Genomic DNA, 26790 nt, shown 5'->3' with positions numbered 1-26790 from the left:
TCCTGTAAGGTGGTACATTTCCCCCGAGATGTTCATAACTAAATAATAATAAATCAGTGGTGAGACAGGAAACTAAAATTAAAGTGTTAAACCATTTGCTTTTCTGGTCAAGATTTTGTTTTGACAGGGACTAGTGTCCAAAGTTTGATTGACGTCCCAATCTTGTACAACTGAGAAACCGCATCCTGTGTTAATTCATGTGTGATTGGTAATGCAATACACGTTTGTAGCTGGGAATCAATTTGTTTTTTTTAAAAAGGGTTAGCATGCTGACGACTCCCACGCTGTCAGCCTGCCAGCTCAGTGCAAAAAGCACACAGGACAAGACATGGCGATGACATACTGATGAAAGGTATTAGGAGATGAAAGGTGCCTCTCTCTCATTTTCCTTCGCTTGCGCTCTCTTTCGTTCGCACACACTAAAAACACACAGGAGCTGCTGTGTGCCCCGCGGCTTTGATGAGATCAGGTTAGGGTGTGACTGCACCGACTGAGGTACAAAGGTCAATTCAGTTATGTGTCATTCTTCTGTGCTGTTATACAACGGGGCGGCGGCCCCTGTGTTTGTGCGCGCGTGCGTGTGTGTGTTTTTGTGCGTGTGTGTGTGTGTGTGTTTTTTCTCGTGCGTGTGTGTGTGCTCGCGCATCAGAGAGAAGCTGAAGAAGTGAGGTAATCGTGGGAGGCCGAATCTCACAATGCAACCGTTCACAGAGACATTCCAATGAGCTACATAAGGAGGTCTGTTTGTGTCAGTGTGCATGTGTGTATGTGTGTTTTTGTGTGTCTGTACGCATGTCTGCATGAATATGTGCATATGAAGTAGTGGGTGCACGCGCATGAGGCAATGTTTGAGAGTGCAAGTGTGAGAAAAAGAAAAAGATGGAGGAGAGCCATTGAGGAGATGAGGTAATACTCCTTATTTCATCCTGAATGTGTGTGTGTGTGTGTGTCTGTGCGCACAAGTGTTCAATTGGTTATATTTATGTGCAATCATGTGTGTGCATGAGTCAGAGTGTGTGTGGTCGGAGAGGCCGTCATGCTGACCCGTGTTGGTCAGCCTCCTCAGAGCTGAAAGTCTCGCTTTAAGGTTTCCTCCTCTTCTCCTTCTGGAGCCCAGCAGGAGGTCTCCACATCTTCTAACCCAGAAACACACACAAACACACACATGCATGCACACCTGCAGAGTTCTATGCTGCAAGTCTGTGCGGGTGTGTGCTCCCGACAGACACGGATACTAATTTGTATGTGATTTTAAAAACTGCCAAATGCTGAAATGTTTTCACAGGAAGTGCATTCTCTCTCTAGTCGCTGCAAACAGGGCCTTCTCTAGTCCTTTCTGGGTTGGATGGGGACATAGATGTGTGATTGAGATCAGCTTGACCTGATCAATCAGTGACAGTTATTTACCACTCGGTGCCTCCGGCTGTGTTGTGATTGGCTACAGTGCGCGTCAGTGAGGTTGCACACCAATTGCGGTTTTGTGCCCGAGGTCCACGTTCTCCCTGTCGCCCTCCTTCATTTTTCCTCTCTGCACCTTCTCCGTCATCCCCCTTCTTGACCTTCTAACCTGCCATCTCTGCACCTCCGTGCCCCTTTCTCCCCCCTCTGGCTCCCCCTCCCTCTGACCCCTCTCCATTACGCCGTGGGGAGCTTCAGCAGATCAATGATTTCATTGAGAAGTTGCCAGTGGTGCCATTAGGAGGTGAGCTCACCTTCCCCGGGGAGATCTGACACATTATTCTCAATGACCTCGCCTTCCTCTCCATCCCTCCTTCAGCCCCTTTACCTTCCCCCTGGTTTCTTCCTCTCTTTCCACCCCTCCTCCTCCCTCTCTCCTCTCTTCTGTTTCACGGTGCTGAGAACAGAGCTCTATTTTTAGTTCCAGACTCCTGCGGTCGTCACATCTGGCGCCAGTGGCCTCGGTGCTCTCACCCTGGCCTGTAGATACACAAACACACAAGGACACACACACACACACCAGCCACACCCCACACCCCAACCAGCACCAAGGGAGCACAAAGGTCAAAGTAAATGGCCTGCAAAATTATCTATGACATCACCTCCCTGCTCTAAAAAGTGTTACAGACTCTGAGAGGCTTTGGAGCTGCACGGTGGCACAACGCTCCGTTTTTTGGAGTCGCTCTGCAGATATTTAATGATCTCCTTTTTTAGGCTCACACCTTGAAGAGTGATTGTGCAAATGCTTAACTCTCGCGCACACACACAATATGGTAACAGGGCCCAGAGGACGCCTGTACTGAGTTGAGTTTTATGTAACAATGTTTTGTTTCTGCCAGTGTTCTCACCCCCTCCCTCGTCTGTCTCATTGGCCTCACATGATGAGCTTGATGTCATTTTCCCCTTCTTTCCCATCAAAACCGAAGAACAAAAACAGACCAGCATGTGTGTGTGAGTGTTTGCGGGTGTGTGTGTGTGTGTGTGTGTGTGTGTGTGTGTGTGTGTGTGTGTGTGTGTGTGTGTCTGCATGCACGGTGTGATGTGTGCGTGTTTATGCGTCTGTGTGTATTTATGTGTGTCGTTGCCAAATGTTTCCATCATGACGTGGTCCCACTGCTCTGCTTGCCTCCTGCTCCTCTTCCCCTTCTCCTCCATCACTCGGAGTCCCTTGCTATTTTAAAGAGGCCACACACACACAAACACACACACAATGCACACAAGTGAATCACAGTCATATGCATAGCATGCAAAGAAAGAGAGAGATGCTTTTCTCCCAGATGCACGCATAGGAGATGTGCATGCATTCCAATCAGTGTGGATAAAGATTAGAGCTCAAGACGTCAGTGCACACACACACACACGTTATATGTGAAAAATGACTAACATTTCTCTTCATCTCTTACTGTATTGCATGCACACAGAATGAAGAGCACGTACTATGATTTCATCAAACTCACAATTTCAGTGTGAAACAAAATTTTACTAAAATATTCACCGTTCCCAGGCACATAAAAGAAAGTCTGAGATATGTTGCATTATTCCCTAAAAAATGCCCCTTTTGTATGGTACAGTCTGTCCTAGTTAAGCTGATAAACTCACTGAATAACTTTCACTAGTTTCAGGAAACAAACAAAAAAACTGCAAAGGCATGACTGCATTAACAAAAATCTACAAGTTGGTTTAGGCTTTACAAAAATAATATAAAATGGCATGTATAATGACCTTTGCTGCAGTTTGCAGTTTGCCTGTTTAATACAAAGTAAAGCTTGTGGAGAAAGCCTGAGGGACAGTACTTGTACCACAGTGCCTTAAATACTTCTACCATACTTGTTTAAGCTGCTTTGTGTATACAGTCATACCTTCTGGCTCCTGCTGCATTTGAAATCTATCTAGAAGCCGTTTGAGCGTCCCAACTCACCCCTGTCACGAAGTCATCCAGCATGGAATAAAAATAGTTTGTTTAAACTGTTACCTAGGCAGTGTCAACACATCAGGTCAACAGGAGCTGAAGTTGAACAGCGTGCTACCCCGGGCCGGTTTCTCCGCGCTACGCCCCCATTGGCACCTCATAACTCCAACTTCACCATGAATTTGGGCCAAGCACTCTATAGTTCAATTGCTGCGCCGTCAATATACCGCTGCAAAGCATTCATCCCGATGACTGACACACATGTGGAGCGGACATTTTCAAGGGCAGCTAAAAGTGATGCTAGTTTATGCTACCCAGAGCTGGCCTCTATCCACCAGATTCCATTCATGCTCGGACTGCCCACTGCCACTCCTGGCGTAGCGTCATTCCCTGGAACAATGGTGGATTCCTGTTTATCACTGTGCTATCTTTATGCTTGACGTTGATGCACGATATCTATGGCATACTTTATCTGTGCTGCATCCTCATTTACCTAATCGGTTGCCACGTTTTTTTTTTTTCTTCAGCTTTTTAAATCAGATTTAGACTGCACCTCCAACATGTGGATCAGGTTATATTTATTGGCAGCCTTCTGAAGTGTGTTGCAGTATGAGAAAATCCATTTTATTGTGCAGTTTGCTAATAATGTTCCAAAAAAAGGCTCATTGAGTAGAGTCGCTGCCTTTAGCAGAGCAGAGTTTAAATCCTCTGCGGTTTAGCACGTTCCCTGGTATGTACACAGACTTGTAACAGAGGTCTTATTACCGTGATTTCATGCTGACCACACACAAACTTTTGAGCTGAACCTCTAGGGCTGCCGCTGCTTCCTGATAAAAGTGGGAGATTTTCCATCCCCACAGCAACAGGCTAATTTTGGAGTTCCAGGCAAGCCCACGGGCCCAGATTGAGGAATGCTGCACTTTGTGATCATTCCTGGTCCTCTTAGTATCTTCTCCCTTTGCACACACACACACACAGACAGACAGACAGACAGACAGAGACACACACACACACACACACACACACAGACAGACAGACACAGACACGCACATAGTTGAAGGCAGCCTACAAAGAGGTCACTTCCCCCTTCTGTTGCGTAACTATTTCCTGTTTCTGATAAGGTGACATCAGGGCTCCCCGGGGGTGAAATAGGGAGACGCCAAGGGAACTCGGCATGTATGGATACAAATCTATGTCGTGAGTGTTTGTGTATTTGCACTTTTAACTGTGTCTTTTGATTTAGGAGTAAAACGAAAATAAAGTCCAGAGCTCCCACCATTCGCTTTAAAAAGTAATTTTAAAAGCACCATAAAGGCGTTGGCGGGGAGCTCACAGAAACAGCTTGCCCAGTTCCTCTCACGGCATCGCGTCATTCCTTCTCTATTGTTCTTCTGTAGCTGGTGGAGTGATGTCACTGCAGCATTGTGGATGTGACACACACACACACACACACACACACACACACACACACACACACACACACACACACACACACACACACACACAGTCTCCAGGGTCTGTAATGGCAGGAAAGCCAACCCTGACCGCGGGTGTTGCGATAGCCACTGTCACCATGTCCTGTACGCCCAAATGAAGTCTCCAGGGCGTAACGCCTTATTTCTGCTGCATGTCTGTCTGTGTAAGAAGGCACTGCTGAAGGACTAAAACTTCTGTGAGTTAATGTGCATGGTTTGTATTGGTTTGTTGCCATATTTTTGAATAAAATCTGTTTCATAGACTTTGATTTGGTGTCAGTATTTCAGGGAATTCATTTAAATATGATCTCACTGGAAAATCAGCAGAACTATTTGTTTAACATTGCTGTTGGGTAAAGATTTATTTGAAAAAAAAGCCCTGTTACACATTTGAGGGCATGCTGTGTGTGCTGATGCGATAATAGGAGTCGTTGTGTAAAATATTATTGGGGCAAACGGATCTTACCTGTCAGTGACCGGCACAGACCGACTAGAGAGAAACACCCTGGTCCAGTTTGAGCAGGTAAACTGTGTGTGTGTGTGTGTGTGTGTGTGTGTGTGTGTGTGTGTGTGTGTGTGTGTGTGTGTGTGTGTGTGTGTGTGTGTGTCCAAGTCCAACAGAGGACCAGATGGCTTGGCTTCCATCACTGGTGTCAGGACAGTGTGTCGCTCAGCCGTCCTGCTGCGCTGATGGAAGCTAACTTCCATTGAACTGATCTTAGACCTGCATTTCAGTCTGTATGTAGCAGCGGTACAAACTCCTAAAAAACCTAAATGATCCCTGTCAGCGCCTCTCTGTCAGATCCACCGTGTTCCGTGTGTTTGCCAGACATGCAAGAGAGGGAGACCTGAGGTGTGTGTTTGGAGTGTTATTGCCTTCAAGTACCGCAAGGAAACCCTGTGCATCCCAGTTCAGGTCATTAGCATTTAGAATGAAATAACCATCCGTTATGCTCAAGTGAACCTGTGTAGACAAACTCACCTCTGGGGAAATTAGGCGAAATCAGAGTTTACACACACACACACACACACACACACACTGTTCATCTTTTCATTCCTGCAGACTGATGTGCATGGTTCCTGCTCTTATTTACCCTTTATTATCCCTCTCATGCACAAACACACGTATATTAATCCTTAATATACATCCTCAGAAAACAGCTGCGAGCCGCCTCACTCTCAGCTAAAATTAACATTCCCTTTATACGTTCACACTTTTACACAAAGTGAATGCCAGACTTTATATGCATGCAAACATACTGTAAGCACATGCCTGTGGTGGCCAGCAGCATTTCATTTTGAGCCTTAAAACAGCCCCCCTCTTTCTCCACGCACACACACCGCTGAACATCTCCAACTGGGATTTTTAAGTAGTTCATCTGGTTTATGAGGGCCCGTCTGGTACTGAAAGCCCCCCTTGGTGTGTTTGATAGCTTACCATCTTCTCTTTCTTTGTGTGTGTGTGTGTGTGTGTGTCTTTGTATACGCACTTGCTTGAGTGTATCTATCTGCGTGTGGAAACTAATTTCTTGCCAGTGAGATAGATTTACTGCTGCAGAAGCCCCGGGTGCTGAGCTCCTCCAGGGGGTTAAGTTGTTTGGAGGGCAGGGGGTCTTCTGCATGACTGATGAGTGCAGGCCTCCCTCCAGGCTGCACAGATAGAAATGAAACTAGCGCATGCATGAGCACACATGCATGACCGAGTGGTGCATCAGCGCTGCCTTAATCGCATACACCCCTCCTCCCGCATGCTCTTTACATCAAAGAAGCACTCCCCTCCATCATCTTCTCGTCTTCACCTCCTCCTTGACGTCATCGGCTCGCGTTGCCTGTCTGAGAAGGGAAGGAAAGCAGCTCTAATAAATGTAGGGGGAAGGAAGGCACTTGGGAGAGGAGAGAACATCAGCGTTTTTTTTATATTGGTGACCATGCAATGCAAAATCAAACCAATACCAATTGTTTGGTTTCTTAGTTTGGGAATATAAATGTTTGTATCTTTCTTTGTGCAATGCACCAATGTTAAATTAAGACATGTTCCTAAATAAAATTGTAAAGTCTTAATTTTGAAAAGCTTCCTGATTAAAATCAAGACATATCCAATTAAAGAATTAATGAAATTGCCGTACAATCAGTCCAGATTGCACTTTTTCATCCACACACGATTACTCACCGCACCAGTAATGTCCCCTCACAATAGGACTACGTCATTTCAGTTACCATCTCCCTATGGATTCAAACACCCCCCAATTACATCCAGCACCCCCAGCTACCTAACCTCCCCCTCCTCTCCTCCAGCACCTCCCCCATCCTCAATTGCTCCATCCGTCCATCCATCCTCCCCTCTGCCTCCCCTGTTGACTACCTCACCCCCCAGGCATGGCAGCTGTGTTCTCCTGTAGGCATTACATCACTGCAAGAGCAGCCTCGTTACTGATCCCCTGACAACCAGCACTATCAACACACACACACACACACACACACACACACACTCTTGTGGACATATGCTTGTGTTTACGCATGTGGGAGCAAATAGCTGTCCACCCTGTCCCGTCTAACCCCCCCAGCAATGTCCTCTCTTGTCTTCCTCTCACCTTGCACCGTTCTTCCTCTTCCTACATGGTCTCAACACATGTGTGCACACACACACATACACACACACACACACTCACACACACACTCTTCACCCTAACCTGCCCTATCCGGAGAATGACGTCTCTCTTTCCCGTGATATCCTGACAGATGATCTGTGGTGTCCGATGACGCTCCTGTCGCTGCCTGTCTCGGCGGGGAGGGAAGGGTGTAAGAGGCGCTGACGGAAGATATTAAATGAAAAATATTTTATTTATATTATGATTAGTACCTTTTTAGGTTTTTGCATAGAATGTAAATCGGCATAGACTTGTTTAGGCATTTTTGTTTGCAAAGCACAAATAGAAATGGGTTTAAAGCACAAAAATAAAAAGTCAGAATCAGAACTATTTATTGCAAAGTAAGTTTACACATACAAGGAATTTGTCCTGGCAGGAGGTGCAAAACATTTAACAAAAAAAGCATTTAACGATAAACACATGAAACGGGAGCATGGATATTTACAAATGGGTGTATTTAATATTTACAGTTGAATAAAAATAATATTTACAGAAAATAATGGGGGCAACTGGAATTCCTCTTCCAGGATAGGAAAAAAACATGCAATGTGGAGAAAGAAATGATAATATTTGACTGTTATTTACTATTTTACAAAACATATAATATTAAGTAAACTAAACAATACATTTAATATAGCATGTTGAAGAATTGCAGGCAAAGTTTAAAAGAGTGACGACGATAGATCAGAGCGAAGATGGCAAACAACTTTTACAGGTTTTTTTCACAGTTTGCGATGCCATTACTTCAGTACATGATATATTTGCATCCACGACACATGCGATACAACTTCACAGACATAAAACTAGTTTGGAATGTGAAATTATTTAATCCAAACATGTATTTCCTTGTTTTCTCTCCAGTTGTCAGGTGCAGACAAAGTCTCTCACATGTTGATCTAGCATCTAACGGTCTTGGCGCCTCCAGTGCAGAGTGTTCCTCTAGTCTCCAAGGCCCCTTTGGCCTTTACACACCTTCTCTCTTTCTGTCTTACCCCGCTATCTCATACTCATCTCCACTTCTCTCCCTGTCTGTTTTGGCTGGTCTCTGTGTAAACTGTGCGTTGTCCCAGTAACTCTCCCATAAAAGCACGCTCTAAATCTAAGAGATGTCATGGAGCGGGGGAGGGGACGCCCGGAGTGACCGTCCCGACTATTTTGGTCGGAGCAGGGCACACATGTGCAGTCAATAAAAAAGGCCTGGCTGTCATTTATAGCGTCTTGGCTGTAATCCTCTAATTAACACGCCTACTATTCTGAGCCCTGTTACCCTGCTGAGGACCGGAGGAGGAGGAGGAGGAGGAGGAGGAGAGGGGGTGTAAGAACGAGGGCACGGTGTTTGCTCTAGGAACTCAAAAGAGTTTGAACATCAGCAGCTACTTTGTTTTGTTGCTGTTGGCTCCCACTGCGGTGGGTTTGCAGGTGTTAGGAAGTGGTGTGTTCCAAAGCTGGCTTTATGGCTTCGAGCCACACAGACAGAAGAACCAAATGGAGGTTTTTGTAAAGTTCAAAGCGGGGCGACGATCGCTGTGTTCGGAGTGTAGAGACCCAAAGTTGACCGCTGTGGAGTGCCACACCTGAAAACAGGGTGTGTGTGTGTGTGTGTGTGTGTGTGTGTGTGTGTGTGTGTGTGTGTGTGTTTTCGTGTGTTTTCCAAATCACCCTTATTTGTTCTTCGCTTTGACATCCTCCCAAAACCAAAGTCTGCATTTTTCACAAAGCTCATCATCACCAAGTGACCTATTTCCTCTCCCGCTCTGAGTGACCCGTGCTTGAACAGAGGGTGACGTAAGGCTGTTCTCACCCGAGTGCGATCGTTCAGGGGTCTGCAGTGATGAGATGAGGTCAGTCAGTTAGCATGCAGCTGGCCCCCTAACTAGACATCTTGTATCAGCTTATTTGCCTCTTTTTTTTTTTTTTTTTTTTTGAAGCATGTCTCTCTGTGGCGATGACTGAATGTACTTGAAGCCCATGTGACCGGGTTTGAATGTAATCAGTGTGCCGTGATGTCTCAACCTGAGACTGAGCAGACAATCAGACATTTCCCTGGCCCGCTCACGGCAGGTGCTGTTGTAGAATCTGTGCTATGTATTACGAGCAAGACGTTCAATGACCTAAAATGGTAGCAAAAAAGGAACCGCCATGTTAAATTGATCCGTTGTACAAACCTGGGTTAACTTTGGGCTTGATAATGTATTTAGAAGAGCTGTATTTGCATAATAATTACTTCACTTTTAGTTAACATTTAGTCCTGTCCAGCGCTTGTGTTAAGTCCTGTGCTGCTTTGGTTCCATAGCTGGACTTGTGGCCGACATGTTTGTCATTCCATAGTAAAGTACCAGAAGTCTGTGGCCTGTCAAATGGGATGATGGCTGCCGACCACAAGCTTGTTTGCTCTTCTCATCACCTCTAGTCTGCTCTTCCACTTTTGTCTGCTTTCGTTTCTTTTTCTCCCCACTCCTCCCTTCTCTACAGCTTCAATTTCTTTTGCTCTCCTCTCCTCTCATTCATCCTCAAACACAGTGTCCAAAGACAGGCGCATTAGACATGAACCAGCGCAGGAAACATGTTGAAGTCGCACACATTCCCTCACCTTCAGAGATAAATCAGCTTTCAGCATACTGACAGCCTTAATCCTCCTCTGCAGGAGGTGTAATATGCTCCGAAGCTACAGTACTTTAAGGCGAGCAACCTAAAGTAGGTATTCAGCTTCTGCTTACTGTTATGCTGTGAAGCTTTATTAAAGGTACAGAATATTGTTTGGTATTTAATAGGAATTAGATATGAAAATAACATAGGATATTTGAAAAGCAAAAGTCTGCAACCCTTTATATATCTTGTTTTGAAACCGTCAAGTTCCCAAACCCTCAGTAAACACAAATATCATCTTAAGAAGCGAATTGAGAAGCATATTGACGTAAGCCCTTTCCTTTCTCCCCTGTTATCGACAACAACACAGATACTATGCTGTGTGTGTGTGTGTGTGTGTGTGTGTGTGTGTGTGTGTGTGTGTGTGTGTGTGTGTGTGTGTGTGTGTGCCTGCTACACGGCCTTATAGCAGTGGCTTAGCCTCCATCCTGCTCCGCAGCAGCGAGGCCCCTGAGGTGGCCGCATATTTGTTGGGTGAGTAAGGAATGTGGTTACATGCCTTAGACATTAGCTATGACGGAGCGCTGGCTCCACAAGAGAGGGAGGGTGCAAGGGAGGTAGCAGAGGAGGAAGGTGGGAGGGTGTGAAGGAGGGAGGGAGGGAGGGAAGGAGGGAAGAGTCTGAGCTCACAGCAAGTGAGCTCATTCACCCCCAGAGCTCGAGGAGAGAGTGCAGCTCCGTCATCCTTCTTTGCTGAGCGAGAGAGAGAGAGAGAGGGGAAGAGGGAGGGAGAGGGAGGAGCGTAAACCCAACGACTGAGCGAATGAGAGACGGGCAGAGAGAAGCAGCACAACAATAGTGGGCTGCTCTTCTGGCTGTGGACTCACAGAGACAGAGAGAGCGCTCAGAGAGACACACAGGCGCTCTGTAAACCAGCTGCAGACACATTACAGCTGGCTTATACATACAGACTTACTCACTTTTGTTCTTCCTCCTGCTCTCTGTGTCGCCATTCTCCACACAACCACGAAATTGCTGAGTTTTGACGCAGGAGCATTTTAGGAATTTTTGTGGTCATTTTGTGGGATTTTTGCCATTGGTGGACTTGAGGAGCGTGCCTACAGACATTTTGGACTAGTTTTTGTTATATCGGGTCTGTTCTCGGAGGGTCACCGTTTGGACACTGTGACCGCTGACTTGAGTGGACTTGAACTTCAGCAGGAGTTTAACCTACCTGGGATTGTTACACTGAGTGTAACAATCCCAACAATCACTGTGGGCTCACCTCAGTAAGCCCTCTAAGGAGAACACTTCTGTTTGTTCGTTCGGACATTTTTTCTGCGTGGCAAGGGCTCACTCCATCCCTGAAGAAAGAGGGGACCAGAACATTTACCATTTGTGTGTGTGTGTGTGAGAGAACCAGAGTGTGTTCTGGGGGATGCCTCTGGATGTGGTGATTGCCCCAGCGGAGGACTGTTTTTGGCCGGACCGGCGGGACACAGACATGAGGCTGAAGATCAGGGTCCGCCGGATGAAAGAGGGGAGAGAGCTAAGAGGTGTGTATCCACCTGGACACAGCAGGAAAAGTGATGTGTGTGTGTGCGTGTGTGAGAACATCCCTTTCTGGCTAGTAATATGTTGAGGGTGTAGGCCTTTGTGTACAGAGGTTACAGAGGAATCAAACCTAGTGAACATGCAAAAAGCATGGACTCTGATTTTATATAATTCATACACAGAAGTTGTTGGGGATTTGGCTGTGAAATGCACCACTATCGTATACAGTTGAAGGTGTGTATGAGGGGGAAACCACCGATAACAGTTAGTGCACTGCAGACGAGTACAAAGGCACAGTGGGCTCCCACGTATTGAGGTATTCCACTCCATGCATGCTGCAAATGTAAGATGGATGTGATTTGAGTTTTAAGGACGTCTTAGTGGATCAATAGTGGGACGCACTGCAACAACAGGCGAAAGGAATCCATCGCCAAACCCGCTAATTGTTTTCCCACCTTTTTTGTTTGCGCAGTTAATGTATTTAGAGAGAAAGAATAGGAAGAAGGGGGATTAAGGGGATGACATTATAAAGACGAGAAGCGATGAAGAGGAAAGAGCGTAAAGAAAAAGGACTCGCGGGGGGAAAGAATGAGAGCCGTGACCCGCGGTATGACATAGTGCTCATGCTCTCTCAGCCTGTGGTCATTGAGATGTAAAACTATCACAAAGGCTCTTTCTGTTTTCTCTTTCTTCTCCTCTGCACTTGGCTTTTGTCTCACTTCTGCTCTCTCTCTCGCTCTCTCTCTGCAGAAGGGTGTCTTGTGGAGATTATGTTATCAATATGTGTGCAGTGTGCACTGCAGGTGTTTAACATAACACCTTTCACACAGAGCGATGAGGCAATGCAGAGCTGTGCTGCTGTGGAATTTAATCTTGTTTTATATAACGCACTTGCATGCATATTGCACAAATGATCTATGCTGTCATTAAAACGCTGGCGTCATAGTTGGATCCTTTGGGTCATAAATGTATGAGAGTGTGGGTGTAAAGTTTGTATGCAAATGTCGGCGCTACATATCAGAAGGCTGGTTCAAAGCCGTTAGCATAGCAGCCCTCCACACCTGCCACTCTGTTAGGTGTGTGTTTCTTTGTGTGTGTGTGTGTGTGTGTGTGTGTGTGTGTGTGTGTGCGTGTGCATGTACAGTCCACCCCGTCAAGGTTTTGCATCTGGAGGTGTCAAACTGTCGCAGAGAAAGCTAAGGGGGAAGAAATCACACATTTGTCATCAGCAGGTGAAAATAGAATTGTGTCTTTCACAGGTTATTTTGAGGCACTGCAACACGTCTCTGTGGAAATAGATAGGCCAAACTACAGGAGGGTGTATAGTCCTGTGTTGCAATAACACGGTACTGCTGAAACAGCAGTTGATCAAAGTGACATACTCCCGCTATCTGTCTGCAAAGATAGAGGAGCAATAAACAGTTCACCCGTCAGCCGGCACGGCGTGTTAATCACACGTTCCCGGTCCATCATCTACCTGACGCCCTGCCTGAAAAGCGATGACATCACCCCACTACCTCATCAATGGGCTGTCAATCTGCACATTTCTGACAGACTCTCCTCCCCCCCTAAAACACACACACACTCCAATCGCTTCTCCAGGCTGCAGCACGGCCTTTGTGAAGCTGAGTGGGACATGTGTGCAATGATGTCATGTTGGGAGGAAGGGGGGTGGGGGGTCACATTGAGATGCTAATGTCCCCTCATAGTGTTGGGGACAGCTGGAGAGGCACAGAGGATGGCGTCATGTCTCCCCCGATATGAACCACAGAGGAGAGCGATGGAGGGGTGCGGGGGACTCATTCAGGCAGATCAATGCCCCCATGGGCTGCCGCGGGGGGTGTGTGTGTGTGTGTGTGTGTGTGTGTGTGTGTGTGTGTGTGTGTGTGTGTGTGTGTGTGTGTGTTCCTCTGTCCATTAACAGACGAGTTAAAGAGGGCAACTAAAAGCTACACAGAGACTGAAACACACAAGGATGAGAGGGAGGGGTTGAGCTTGTATTGACAATGCAGTCAATTGCTCCAACTGCAGTGATGTAACAGCAGCGCTCCCATTAACCATAATAGCCAAGCAGGTGTTGTGTGTCTCTGTTCGTCCGGTCAATATCTCCGGGATTCCAATTCCATTCATCTTTCAGCTTTCTGCATTGATTCTCACAGGAGCACGGTCCTCAAAAAAGCTTGAATTTAATCAAAATATCTTCCACCAAACACACTTTTCATGTCAGTGGGATAATAACCTGCACTCTGAAACTGAAATGTGAATATTTAGTTTGGAGGAAATGACTGATGAGGAGGAGGGAACCAGCGAACAAAGGAGGCCTGAGTGCTCGGCTCTGACAGGGCAAGAGAGGAAAATAAGCAGTTGTATAAGTGATGAAGTGGGCAGAGGAAAACGGAAAAAGGAAGTCACTGCTGGCTAGCATTGCCAATGGCGACACAGTGCCCTCTTTCCCGGTTGTGTGTTTTCTTTTTACCCAAAAGATCTTTTCTTTTTTTTTTCTCCTCAAGTGTGTGTCAAAATTGGGTTAGTCACGTCCTGTCCAAGTACATTTTCCAGAAGTACATGATACATACAAAACATGATCTGGAGGCCCAACGAATAGAAGTTTGAATATGATTTCTGTGTAGAAAAAGATCAGCACAGCAGCCTTTATATCTGTTCAGCAGAACGTGTGTTTCTGAGGAACATGAAGGCACCTCCTTTAAATTGTTGGAGTCAGCCTGACTTGTGCAGCCAGCCAGTTAGCTTCATCTCTTGAGTTTAATGCAGCAGTGTGTCCGTCTCTGCTAGTTATCATGCTGCACTGAAGGTGAACTCATCTCTCCCAGTTGACTTTCTGATGTCATCCTCATAGACAGCTGGGCTGGTGTGTGTCACAGGGTATTTTCAGTGACCTCAGGGTGAGTGTACTGTGTGTTTATGCATGTGCTTTGTGTGCTTATATTGGAATGGACGGATGTGTCATCGTTGTCTTTTGGAGAATGTGAGGCCATGTCTCTTTGGGTTATTTGGTGCTCACTACTGTGTGTGTGTGCGTGTGTGCGTGTGTTTGTGCCCTTTTGAAGGCTTAGTGTGTGTTTTATGCCATCTTGACAGCACTCAGAGGGACACGATGAGCCAACTGTCATCAACATCACTGCCCTTCCTCGCCGTCATGGCAACGAGGCATAGAGTGGGGTCAGGTGACGAGGTGACAATAACACGCTATCTCCTGTGTGACTAACGTCCATTTCTGGCAGCCGTGTCAAGCTTTGACTACAAGGAAGGTGTTTGTAATTGTGTTGACGTAATGTCACTGTAATGTAAGTGCAGACAGGCACACTCAGTCCTGCTCTCTTATCTCTGACTTCAGTCTCTCTTCATACCAGTAACCCCTTACTCACTCTCCCAGTCACACACTGGCTCACCAGTCTTCCTGCCGTTTGGATGCGTATTTAACACGAGATGAGGTCAGCTACAGTAATCACGGCTGTGATTATTAATCCAGACACACACAAAGGGGCGAGAATATTTTTAGACAGTATTTTCATTCACATGTTCACTTCCCTTCACACACAAACACACTTTCTCTTCAGCGTTAAACACACACACTGTCTCCACTGTGGAACGTCCTGTCTTCTGTCCTTCGAACAACTTTCTAACAATGTCCTCGCACAGAAAGGGAAATGGTTGCAGGGTGACGTGAGGCTTTTCCTGTTGACTTAACTGTCTCCAGGAACATACCGCTTCCTCACGCTGATACAGTATATACTGTGCCTGTGGTGGGAGCTATATGTAGCCCCATTTATTTTCTTTGCATGTGTGTGTGCTCCACTCCAGCAGCTTGGGAACAAAGAACCAGGAAGAAACCCTTCAAAGAAGTACCCTTCCTCTTGCTGTTTTATCAATTACTGACACTGTAGCACCGCCCATAGGATCACTAGAAAGAGGCTCTGGTGGAAATTTTACAACACTAGCACAGTCTAAAGACAAACTGTGAACTACAAATGGATGTTTAGTCTACTCTCTAGAGGCCAGAAAATGTGAAATCATACACACACACGCTAGCATAGCAGCTTATCAGCGTCTACTTATTTGCATTAAGCTTTCCTTCCTGTATCTTAGTTATCTGAACGCTCTTTCTACACCCATGCATCTCCTGTTCCCTCCACTCCACCCCCCCATGTAGAGCGCTGATGTCATTGCTCCGCCGGTTGCGATTAATAGCTGGAAACAGACAACCGTTCTTCACTTTGCACTTAAAGAGACAGCGTACCCATAATAGCGCTGGGTCATGAGGATGCACCCAGCCTCACAAGCTGAGCTGTTGTGTAATAGCGCAAAAATACCAAAGTATCTATCCTGCGAGGGTTTGCACAACTGAACTTTTGCAGCTTTTTAGATCGCAAGTCTCTTGAGGCGCTGTGTGTGTGTGTGTGTGTGTGTGTGTGTGTGTGTGTGTGTCTGTGTGTCAGCCAGACGTTGCGACACGAGTAGTGCAGCTGGGTGTGTGTTACAACAGAAGGCAATGTCATGTGCTGCGTGTGCGACTTGAACAGTGATGTCATGTCTCACTCACTCTCACTCACTCTCACCGTGCATATGCACGCGTTTGTGCCTCGACCCAGATTGGGTCAGGCAGGGCTGAACCAAGATTAGGTTCTAATCTCCTTTCTGGGGCTCAGGGTTTCCTTGAAGCACTCTGCTCCATTCTACACACTCCTTCGCGAGGTCATTACCCACTCCTCAACTCACACACACACACACACACACGCCCCCACCTCGTCTCGCTGGCCCCCACCCTGTAGTTATACAACCGCGGTACTGCAGAGTAATGATTAGTGTGGGTATTTATGTGTGTGTGCAGGAGTGGGGGCAAGCAGTTCCTATGTGTGTGAGTGGACAGAGAGATTCAAACAGTAAAAAATGTAGCGTATGTTAACAGCAAGATTATGTGATCATGTCTTCAGATTGTATCTTCTTGGAGAGTATCGTCTTGTTAACGTGTGTGTGTGTGTGTGTGTGTGTGTGTGTGTGTGTGTGTGCACTGTGTGGTTGTCAGGGGGATGTTACTGGGCCTCTGTCCTGGCCCTGCACCTGTGGCCTCTCTCATTCCCCCAGCCTGACGCAATGCACTGCTACAGGACATGAGCTCATGCAGGAAACAGAGCCACACACACGTATGCCAAAAGTGGAGCCGCCTGCCTCTTAAAGGGCCAGACATACACATTCCTGGCCGCCCAGCAGTCAACCTAACTCACACACAGAAGCACAGAGAGCCTCTTTTTTTTGCTCCTGTTGCACTAAGCAAGACCCAGACATTGTAGCCCAGATTCACCTCTGAAAGCCTTCAGAGCGTCTGTTTGCTCTGCTAATGATGTTCTTGATTCGTTCATGAGAGGCTTTGCAGAGTTCCCAGGGTGCTGTGTGACTGCTCTGTGGAAAACCATTAGTGTATCTAACCCGTTCGCTCCTTCTCTTCTTTCTCTGCAGGAGGTTTTGCTGCTTTCTCCTCCTGTTTTCCTGGCTTGTGTGAAGGGAAACCTGCCACTTCTCTCCCTATGAGCTTGTCCCAGCCCTGCTTGCCTGTGGCTAATGTAGGGCCCACTCGCATCCTGCCACACCTCTACCTGGGCTCACAGAAGGACGTCCTCAACAAGGTAGAATTTTGTTTGCATCCGTTCACTCATTTTATCACCATCATTGAGAGATAACTGTCTTGTTATTGTTACCTGGCAATAAAATGTGTCCTTGAACTTATTTATCTCTGTCTCTGCAGGATCTGATGGCTCAGAATGGTATTACCTATGTGCTGAATGCCAGCAACACTTGCCCCAAGCCAGACTTCATCAGCGAGAGCCAGTTCATGCGCATCCCAGTCAACGACAACTACTGCGAGAAGCTGCTTCCCTGGCTGGACAAAACTAATGAATTCATTGGTATGAAAACGAGAAATGTAATAAAACAAGAATGTGTTTGGAATGGAGATTAGCAGCTCAACGCCCAATAGCCACTGAGGGAAGTGTCTTTATAAGGAAATGAATTCCTCTCAAGTTATGTGTTGAAGATTGCTATGATATTCACTACAACATACCAGCACATTGTCACAGTTCATACAAGTGCACGGGCAGCTTAGGTAACAGTAGGGACAGGTATGACACATCAAGGCAGGTGTGCCTCATGTACTTTTCCAGTAAATCAAGTCAGTTTGCTTTCATTAGCCGTTAATTGTCTCCAGACACTTTGAGCTAAGCATGCGTATTCATACCTGTTCGTTTCCCCTTCTTCAACAGACAAAGCTAAGGTGTCAAACTGCAGAGTCATTGTGCACTGCTTGGCTGGAATCTCGCGTTCGGCAACCATCGCCATTGCATACATCATGAAGACAATGGGCTTGTCATCAGATGATGCCTACAGGTACGCTTGCTCCTCCCACCCAGAACCAGTTGAGCCTCAGTAGAAAGGGCAGCTCACTTTTGTAGATGCTTATCAGTAAAACGGTGTGCGGACAAAAGGCCTTGTATCGTGCATCAGTAAAACTGTTCACACCCCACCCGATTCGGACACTGACAAACCATGGCAACAGATTAAGTCTTGTTAACTAATCATTTCCAACTCTTTTCCTCCTTCAAGGTTTGTAAAGGACCGAAGACCGTCCATATCCCCCAACTTCAACTTCCTGGGTCAGCTTCTGGAGTTTGAGAAGGGCCTGCGATTACTGCAAGCTTTGACTTCAACCTCTGATGACAAGATATCCGAAAACAACACGAAGCAAAGTTCAGAGATTAACGGAGGTTTCGAGATGAACGGTCACCACAGCAACTATGACTCATCTGTGGCAGATGCACACATCCCACCAGAACCTAAGCTGCCATCACCCACCTCCCTCCAGCAAGGCTTCAACGGCCTAAACCTCTCCGCAGAAAAGATCATGGACACTAACCGACTCAAACGCTCCTTCTCCCTTGACATTAAGTCGGTCTACTCCCCAAACAGTCCCAACCCCTGCCCCAGCCAGGCACCCACACACTCTGAAGACGTCCCAAAGCTGTGCAAGCTTGACAGCCCCGGAACCGGCACCTCCAATGGTGTCTGCGCTCAGTCTCCCGTCCTTGACAGTCCCAGCTCCGCCGACTCACCTTTCCCCTCACCGGGCTGCGGGGGCAGCATTGGAGGTTTGGGGCTCCGAGGAAGTGAAGGAGTCCATCGCACTGGTTCTTCCTCATCCAGACCCAGGAGGAAACACAAGCATTGCTCCGCCAGCTCCCCAGTCCACTCCCAACCGCATCAACCTCCACAGTCCCTCAGCCTGTCGCTGGACCGTAAGAGCCCCAGCCTGGACGAGAACCTAAAGGGCTCCCTGCTCCTGTCACTACCCTCACTGCCCACCATGGAGTCTGGGGCCATGTGGACCAAACACAGAGACACTGTCCAGGCCACCACTCCCGTCACTCCCGTCACTCCCACCACAGATGCCCCCTGGCACTTTGGGGCAGTGGAGGGCGGCGAGGGAGACATGGAACTGGGAGGAGGAGGGGACAGAGGGGGAGAGGAGTCGTCGGTGAGGTTTGGGAGCAGCTCGGCGTATGTGGCGTTTGGGTGCAGCGAAGGTGTGCGGTTACGAGACAAATCCCAGAGGGAGAAGTCCTCAGCACCACTGACTCAGAGAGACCACCGAGACTCCGTGTCGGCCACAGTGACCCTGTCCAACAGTGCGAACATCAGCGGGCCTGCGTCCGAAAAGCAGTTCAAGCGACGCAGCTGTCAGATGGAGTTCGAGGAGGGCATCTCCGAGACGCGATCCCGAGAAGAACTGGGGAAGATCGGGAAGCAGTCAAGCTTCTCTGGGAGCATGGAGATCATCGAGGTATCCTGACAGATAATGGACATGATCAGGGCTGTCCCTTGGGGGCAAAAATGGACCTTGTTAGAGGGGGCGAGAGGAGGACATATGACGAAGTAGAAGAGGCTTTGATTTTTGCTCCCCTCACAGACAGTGTTAAAGACTCCAATGGGAGAAGGACAAATAGATACACAAGCAGAGAGTTAATGTGAAACTGTAAGCAAGCGAACGAGCATTCGCACCTGGAGGGACGGAGCCTGTGATGTGATGCGGTGCTTTGCCATCCTGAACTCTCGTACAAATCTGAATAAAAGTCTGGGGCAGGGTGGGTAACGGGGGGTGACTGTAGGTACCGAAACTCTTAATTGTCTGAGCTCTGTCGCAGATAAAAAACGACCCAGGACAAGTGTCATGTTGCATCCCCACTATATAGAATATCCTTATTTTGACAGAGTTCGGACACAAACTGCTTGCCTGCGGTCAAATGTGTTGTTCTTTAATGGGTGTATAGCTTGTGATTTGAACCAAGCCCCATGTTTCCTCCCAAAGCTTCACCCCAGTTTCAGAAAGCCTCAGAACCTCGCACGGCTACATCCCCCCTCCTCCTCCTCCTCCTCTTCCTCCTCCCAGTGGCTCTGCCTGCTACAGACTCTGCATAGCAACATCAGACAACAATAACAGACTCCTTAACTGCACCGTCTCCTCACATCACCACAGCACAAGGCAGAGAGATCCCAATGACTTCCTCTAACGGCGGTACTGTATCCAAACCATGAAGGATCCTCAGCATGTTGCTGCTGAAAAGACTTTTGAAGACTCGTAGTGATGGGCAGTGTTCCCCCTTAAAGCACAGTGTGTCTTTCCTGACTTTGGTTCCCTTGTTTCCAGTGTTAACAGCGTGATGCAACTGATGTTTCGGGAGGGTGGCGAGGGTTCGCTTTAATGGCCCATCAGCTCCTTTATAGACCCCCTCTCACGGCTCCCAGTCACCATCTATGGTCACCACTGAGCATGCACCAGAAAGGCTGACTACAGACAGACAAATACTATATATACAATATGAATATATATAGCCATTTTAATGGACTTCTTATGGACTTTTTTGTTCAGTTATAGTTTTAATTTATTGTATTGGTTCATTCTGGTAATGAGAAATAATATAATGTTTTGTGGATTTATTTCTTTTTTCTTCTTGAATTATTATTATTATTATTATTATTATTTGCTGTATGGTATTTATGAACACAGACTAAAACAAATACATACATTCAACAAAATCAAGCAAGCAATATGTGCTGTTCCTTCTTTGGGGAGAGTGATGTTTGACTTTGAAATGCACTTTTCTGCTTTCTGATTACCAAGTTCAGTTACTCCCATGGCGACAAGATACAGTACTTCAAAAGCAAAGGCTTGAGTATTGAAGTTACAAATATAGAGCTTCTGTTTTATATTTGGAGGATGGTACCGACATCCCACTGGAACAGGATCTCTGTTGTGTGTCTTCACGTATTTATCACAACCGAGGGCCGAGCGTTAAGTAAAAACATAGTTTTGTTGTGCAGAGGAACAAAGTAGCCGCACACTCTCTGATCGCTCATACACAGTGAAACATGTCCTGCCAGTGTCATGATTTCTTGCATAACAACTATATGCAAACAAATGTGCGCTCTTTCACAAGTTTGAGATTAACTGACGGAGCGTCCTCCCCGAGCCAGCAGCAATTCTTCATCATCATCACCCGCCAAAGCCCAAACAACACACACACACACACCCTATTCTGGATGCAGTTACACATATTTCCACACATGTAAAAGCATAGGAGGTCCTACACACCCTTTTGTTCATTCTCAGGGGATCTTTCAGTGAGCCAAGCCCAGCACAGGGTATACACATCAGCACAATGCATGTCCGTAAACCTCCTTCGCTTTCTCCTTCTCTTTCTGTCTTTTTTTGCTCTTATTTCTTACTTTCCAAAGCTTTGATAAAAAAACAACGTTACAAAACAGAAAGAGGAAAAAAAAGCGGATCTTCACATCTTGAGATGAAATAAATTAAAATGTGGCTCTCCTGGTGCAAGATAGGTATTTATTTATAATGTAAAATGTGTTCATTTTCCCTTTTACCCTTGATTAGCTTCTCTCTCTGGTGATCTCTGACCTTTGACCTTGGGCTGCTGTGCTACAGTAAGTTCAGATTGATTCCTCTGTTCCCCCGAGGCTCAAGCAACTTCTCCTCACCCTCCTCCCTATATTTTTAAGAAATGTTATTAGAATTATTTATGACATGTAACAAAGATGATGCAGGCTGTCCCATTTGCTAAAATTCTTGTTATCGAAATATTATTATTATTATTGTTATTGTTATGTTGTGTAAATAGCAACTCATCTAAGAACACTGTTGAATATAGATGAGTTTTTAAAAGAAAATCCTGATACCTTAGGCTGCTTGACGCAAAAATACCTCAGGTTCTATTGAAAGGCTTTTCCTTCCCCTGTACATGTTTTGTGAAAATGAGACAAAAATACAGACATGATAAAATACAAACTCTTCTCTGCTTCTTCTTCATCTTGTGTGCTTGCATGGGGCTGATCGGGGCAGGGAAGGGAATCCCACTGAACAGACAAACAACTCATTACAACATCCCATACGAGTCTTGGAGCCTTCTTATTGATTTTGTGTTTAACCAGCTCCACTCTGACCACACTGAACATGGCTTCATTGATTTTTTTCTTTTCCGACTGTGACGCATGCTTCTAAATGCTGATGGGATGATGAATTATTTAATATAGTGGATGTGTTCAAAATAACTTTATAGAAGCATGTCAGCCGTATTATAAAGTTTAGACCAAATAATTGCTGTATAATAGTATAATATAGTTTAATAAGATTGGAAGAGAGTTCAAAACAAATGTTAACATTAAATGTATTGATACCACAATGCAAACATATTCTTACTAACAAGTAAAAGCCCTGACATAATACGTTGTATTAAAAGTACAGAAGTAGCATCATGTATGTATGTACTTGAATATGCAGCTACAACCAGGACCAGGTTAGCTAAAAAAATGAAAAAAGGGGAAACAGCTAGCCTAATCCAAAAGTAACACAATCTGCCTCCCACCACCTCTAAGGCTCAGTAACACATTATAGGTTGTATCTTTATTATTCTGTACAAAAGTAAAAGAAAAAAAGAAGAAAAAGGTGGATTTTACGGGGGATATGACAGAGCCAGTCTAACCACTTCCTTGTTTTCTTTCTTTAAGCTAAGCTAACCTGCTGCTTGCTATAGCTTCATATTTAGCAAACAGATATAGTGATTTAAGTCTTCTCGTTAGGATATTTATCAAAAACAACAATAATTCCCTCTGAAAGGTTTGTGGAGTACTCTACATCTACAAAGTCAAAGTCCAGAAGTTGAAAAAAATTATCTACTATCTTACTAGCTAAAAGAAGAAATACACAGATAGACCGCAGGTTGGCGGCTGGTCTGTTCCTCCATCAGTGAAACGGTCCCACCGGAGACGGAGAGGCCCGGAGGCACCTTCACATGTGTAAGAATACTGATATGTGTGTGTCTGAGAGAGGCGACCACTAAGCCACGCCTCTAAGTAACATCACGCTGCTGTTCCCTGTCTTCTCTCAGATTGACTCAACGTCTGGTATTATCCCTCTGCTTCCTCTTTTCATGCCAACCACACTCACACACGTCTGATACGCTCCACCTCTTCCTTATTCTGTCTGTGGGCACAGGAGTGGGAGGGCGGCTGCTGAGAGGGCAGTGTTTGCCAATGATGTGATGTGTTTGAACAGTGCTTACCTTCAGGGGATGAGAGAATGAGGTGAGGTAGTGGTGTGTGTGTGTGTGTGTGTGTGTGTGTGAGAGAGAGAGGACAAAGAGAGGTATTTACGCCCAGAGTACACGGAGTACACCAATGTTACAAAAAACAGTGTCCAAATCCAGTGGGAAGCCCCCATCAAGTGGGACTCGATAAATTGAGTCCCCCTCGATGGGGGCTTGACTACAAAGGCAGTTTTGGTTTCATGATGTCATGGTGAAATTTCCCCTCCTGCAATCAAACCACATCTCTCCGCTTACAAAACATCTCTCCCAAAGCCCAAACTATTTGGTTTGCTATCGCCAGAACAACCAGCGTGCTGATGTGGGGTGAACAAGTAAGTTGAGGAGAGGCGCCGAAGAAGATGGAGCAAATCCTTTCAACACACACACACACACACACACACACACACACACACACACACACACACACACACACACACACACACACACACACACACACACACACACACACACACTGACAACCAGATGGCCCTTGCCCTTTTTCAGTGAGCACAATACTGTCTTAATGAGCATTTGATTGAATCCAATATGAGACAAGCAGAGATAATGGCATTACCAGCATCTCCAGCTGAGTCCCTCTGCTCTTCCTTGCGCGTGTGTGTGTCTTTATTTTATTGCCATCATGGGAATTCCCCATCGGTATACATAATAAATCTCACTTTCATTCTTTCTGACATGAGCGGTCTGCCTGGTATGTTGGTGTCAGTATTTATCACCTGGATCATAATTGATAATCCTTTCACTGTGTGTGTGTGTGTGTGTGTGTGTGTGTGTGTGTGTGTGTGTGTGTGTGTGTGTGTGTGTGTGTGTGTGTGTGTGTGTGTGTGTGTGTGTTTTTCAAGGTGCCCTGAGCTCGTATTATATAGATCTGCATCTCGGGTATCCTGCCCGCTGACACACTCCCCTCTGCCGTGCTGAATCTGCATTTCTATGCAGGTTTCTTGTTCCCAATGTACTGTAAACTCCTTCAGTGGGCTGAAATAGATTTGCTGATGCAATTTTACAACGTGAGGACTTTTGTTTAGTTTTCATTCATATCTTACTTTCCTCTTTACTTCACGCGTTGTTTGTGCACTAAAACAAATGCATGGGAATGTTAAAGCCAGACAGGCAGCACAAACAAATACACAAGTGTGTGTGTGTATGTGTGTGTGTGTGTGTGTGTGTGAGTCATGTGTGTGCGCGTACGCGTGGATAGATGTGGGATGCATGTCTACGTGTGCATTTATTGACAGCATATATTTGCATGTGTATTTTTTATGCATGCATATGAGATGTTCACATGTAAGTGGAAAATGCATTTATGTGTATATTAATATTTGATGCATTGATACAATGATGATCATGCAGATTATTTACTCAATGGATCGTATGTTCTGAGTCTTGCATTCCAAAACCCAAACATATTTAATGTACAATGATAGAAAACAGAGAAACACAGCAAATCATCACATTGGACAGAGCTAGTGTTTTGTCTATCAACTATTCACTTCAGCAATTCTTGTTTCAGTTACAATATGCATTCTTTATGTTTTTATTTAGTCGTTTTTTCCTTTAATTTGTCACCTATCTGTATGTGCATGTTTGTACAAATGTATTGATTGCTTCTTGTCAATACAGTAAGTGTGTATAGATGTGGCATGCATACATGTATAACTGTAATGTAGATGAAAAACGTGTTTGTGGTTGTGTGTGTGTGTGTTTATGAATTTGTGTGTATGTAAATTAATGTCCATGTTTTGCGCCAGCAAAACTCATGTAAATTTAACTAAAAGTGTGACGCATTCGAGTGTGCTGCCAGTGTGTGAGTGTGCTTGTGTGAGTGTCTGAGTGTGTATCCTCCCTCTCACATGGGCTGATGGGTACCAGACGTATCCACGCTGAGGGCCTGCCTGGCGCCTGGTCCCAGGCCTTCTATATGGAAACAGTTAGGAACTGTTACGTCACTCTCTCTTTCTCTCTCTCTCTCTCTTTCCGCTTTTCCAATCGCACACATGTGCACACACACATCCAAAGTGTACTCACACACGCACATTCTCACGGAACATGCCCAGTTTCTCCTGCTTCTCTTTCTTCTCTGCTCCTTTTCGTACACTTTCATCTCAAACACTCTCATTGCACACAATCACTGCTCGAAAATTGCGTCAGCACAGCATTCCACACTTTTCCACGCATCACTAAGGATGACTGACTCCAAACAGCATTTCTTGCCCTTTTTTTTCCATGGAAAACTCTTGTCCTTATATAACCCTGTATTTTGGCAGCCTGCTTGTCCGAGTATTTCTTTGTGTCTGTCTCCCTCTCTCTAACCTCTCTCTCATCCCGTCCATCTCTCACGCAAGCGGGTAAAAACTCGAGCTCTGTGTGCCGGGAGGCCGGGCAGCCGGTGGTAGTTCCTCTCTCCTCTGTGCCAGGCCGTCAAGAGCCTCCGAACAAACATATGTGTCCAATATTCTTCTCCTGCTTCTGCCTTTGTGCAGTCATGAGAACAATTCATGTGCCCGTCTTCATTTCAACATGACTTACAACTCACCGCAGTGAAATGAGCTGAATAAATGAAGGCAGGCAGATCATTAGTGCATTTTCTGCAGCAGTGTGTGTGAGGCCTGTGGTGAGGAGGAAACCCCGGCTGGCTCTGAGGCTCACAGGGCCTCAGGTAATCCAATTTAATGCAGTTAGTGCTGTCATGGCCACCTGCTCATTACACTGCAGCGTTACAGCAAGACGAGAGGGGGTGTCTAGACTGGCAAATCACTGGAAAACAAAGAAAGGCTGCAAGAAAGGCATTGTGCTGTTTGGAGCCTTGATATGAACAACAACAAAAGGTCTCACAGAAATGGGCTACAGTCATAATCGGGGATCCATCTTGTTGATTTGACGTTCAATATAATTTCTATGGATGGAGGTGATGGAGTATAAAGGTGCTTGATTTGTGCACAGACACCAGAAAGTAGACAGACAGTCATTAGTAATGTAATGACAGTAATGACTCAGGCAGCTGTTGTGTAACTGACTGCTGCCACCTACTGCTGGCCCCCAGTCAAACTCAGCAGCTTCCTGTCCCCTGACTGGACAGTAAGAGGCGATCAATACTTTTGTTCTATCAGTCAAGCCAGCAGCAGAATGAATGTGCCTCAGTCTGTCAGTGCTCGGGTTTCGCTGAGCTTCAGTTTTCAGCAACAAAACAAAATGAATGGACAAGGATAAAAAAGAAAAAAGAGAGAAGGCATCTACATGTCCTAGCTGTGTTCTGTATGTAACAGCGAGGCACTCCCTCTTCACTGTCAGTGTGTGTGTGTGTGTGTGTGTGTGTGTGTTCAAAGTGCTGACTAAAGCAGCTGGTGGTGCTGACATCTGTCTCTGTCTTTCTAATGGTGGAACAAACTGCAACTCTCTTCCAACATCAGCTCCATCAGCACTCTCTGCCCAGGTCCGAACCCCATCAATGCATCGGCACACACACACACACACACACA

General features: G+C 46.0%; 1 protein-coding gene across 1 annotated transcript in view; it reads left to right on the top strand.

Moving 5' to 3' along the window:
* Positions 1-19747, top strand: part of dusp8a (dual specificity phosphatase 8a) — a gene marked incomplete at its 5' end in the record, with an annotated part of 33390 nt that extends 13643 nt beyond the window's left edge. Inside the window, 4 exons of the mRNA XM_079224004.1 lie at positions 17106-17272; positions 17392-17551; positions 17906-18029; positions 18246-19747. Coding sequence (XP_079080130.1) covers positions 17106-17272; positions 17392-17551; positions 17906-18029; positions 18246-19488 — 1694 coding nt within the window. The 3' untranslated portion in view covers positions 19489-19747. The remainder of the gene's footprint in view (positions 1-17105; positions 17273-17391; positions 17552-17905; positions 18030-18245) is intronic.
* Positions 19748-26790: the final 7043 nt, after the last annotated feature.

Source organism: Taurulus bubalis (assembly GCF_910589615.1).
Source record: "Taurulus bubalis genome assembly, chromosome: 9".
NCBI lineage: Eukaryota > Metazoa > Chordata > Actinopteri > Perciformes > Cottidae > Taurulus > Taurulus bubalis.
This window is presented reverse-complemented; position numbering and strand designations above follow the sequence as displayed.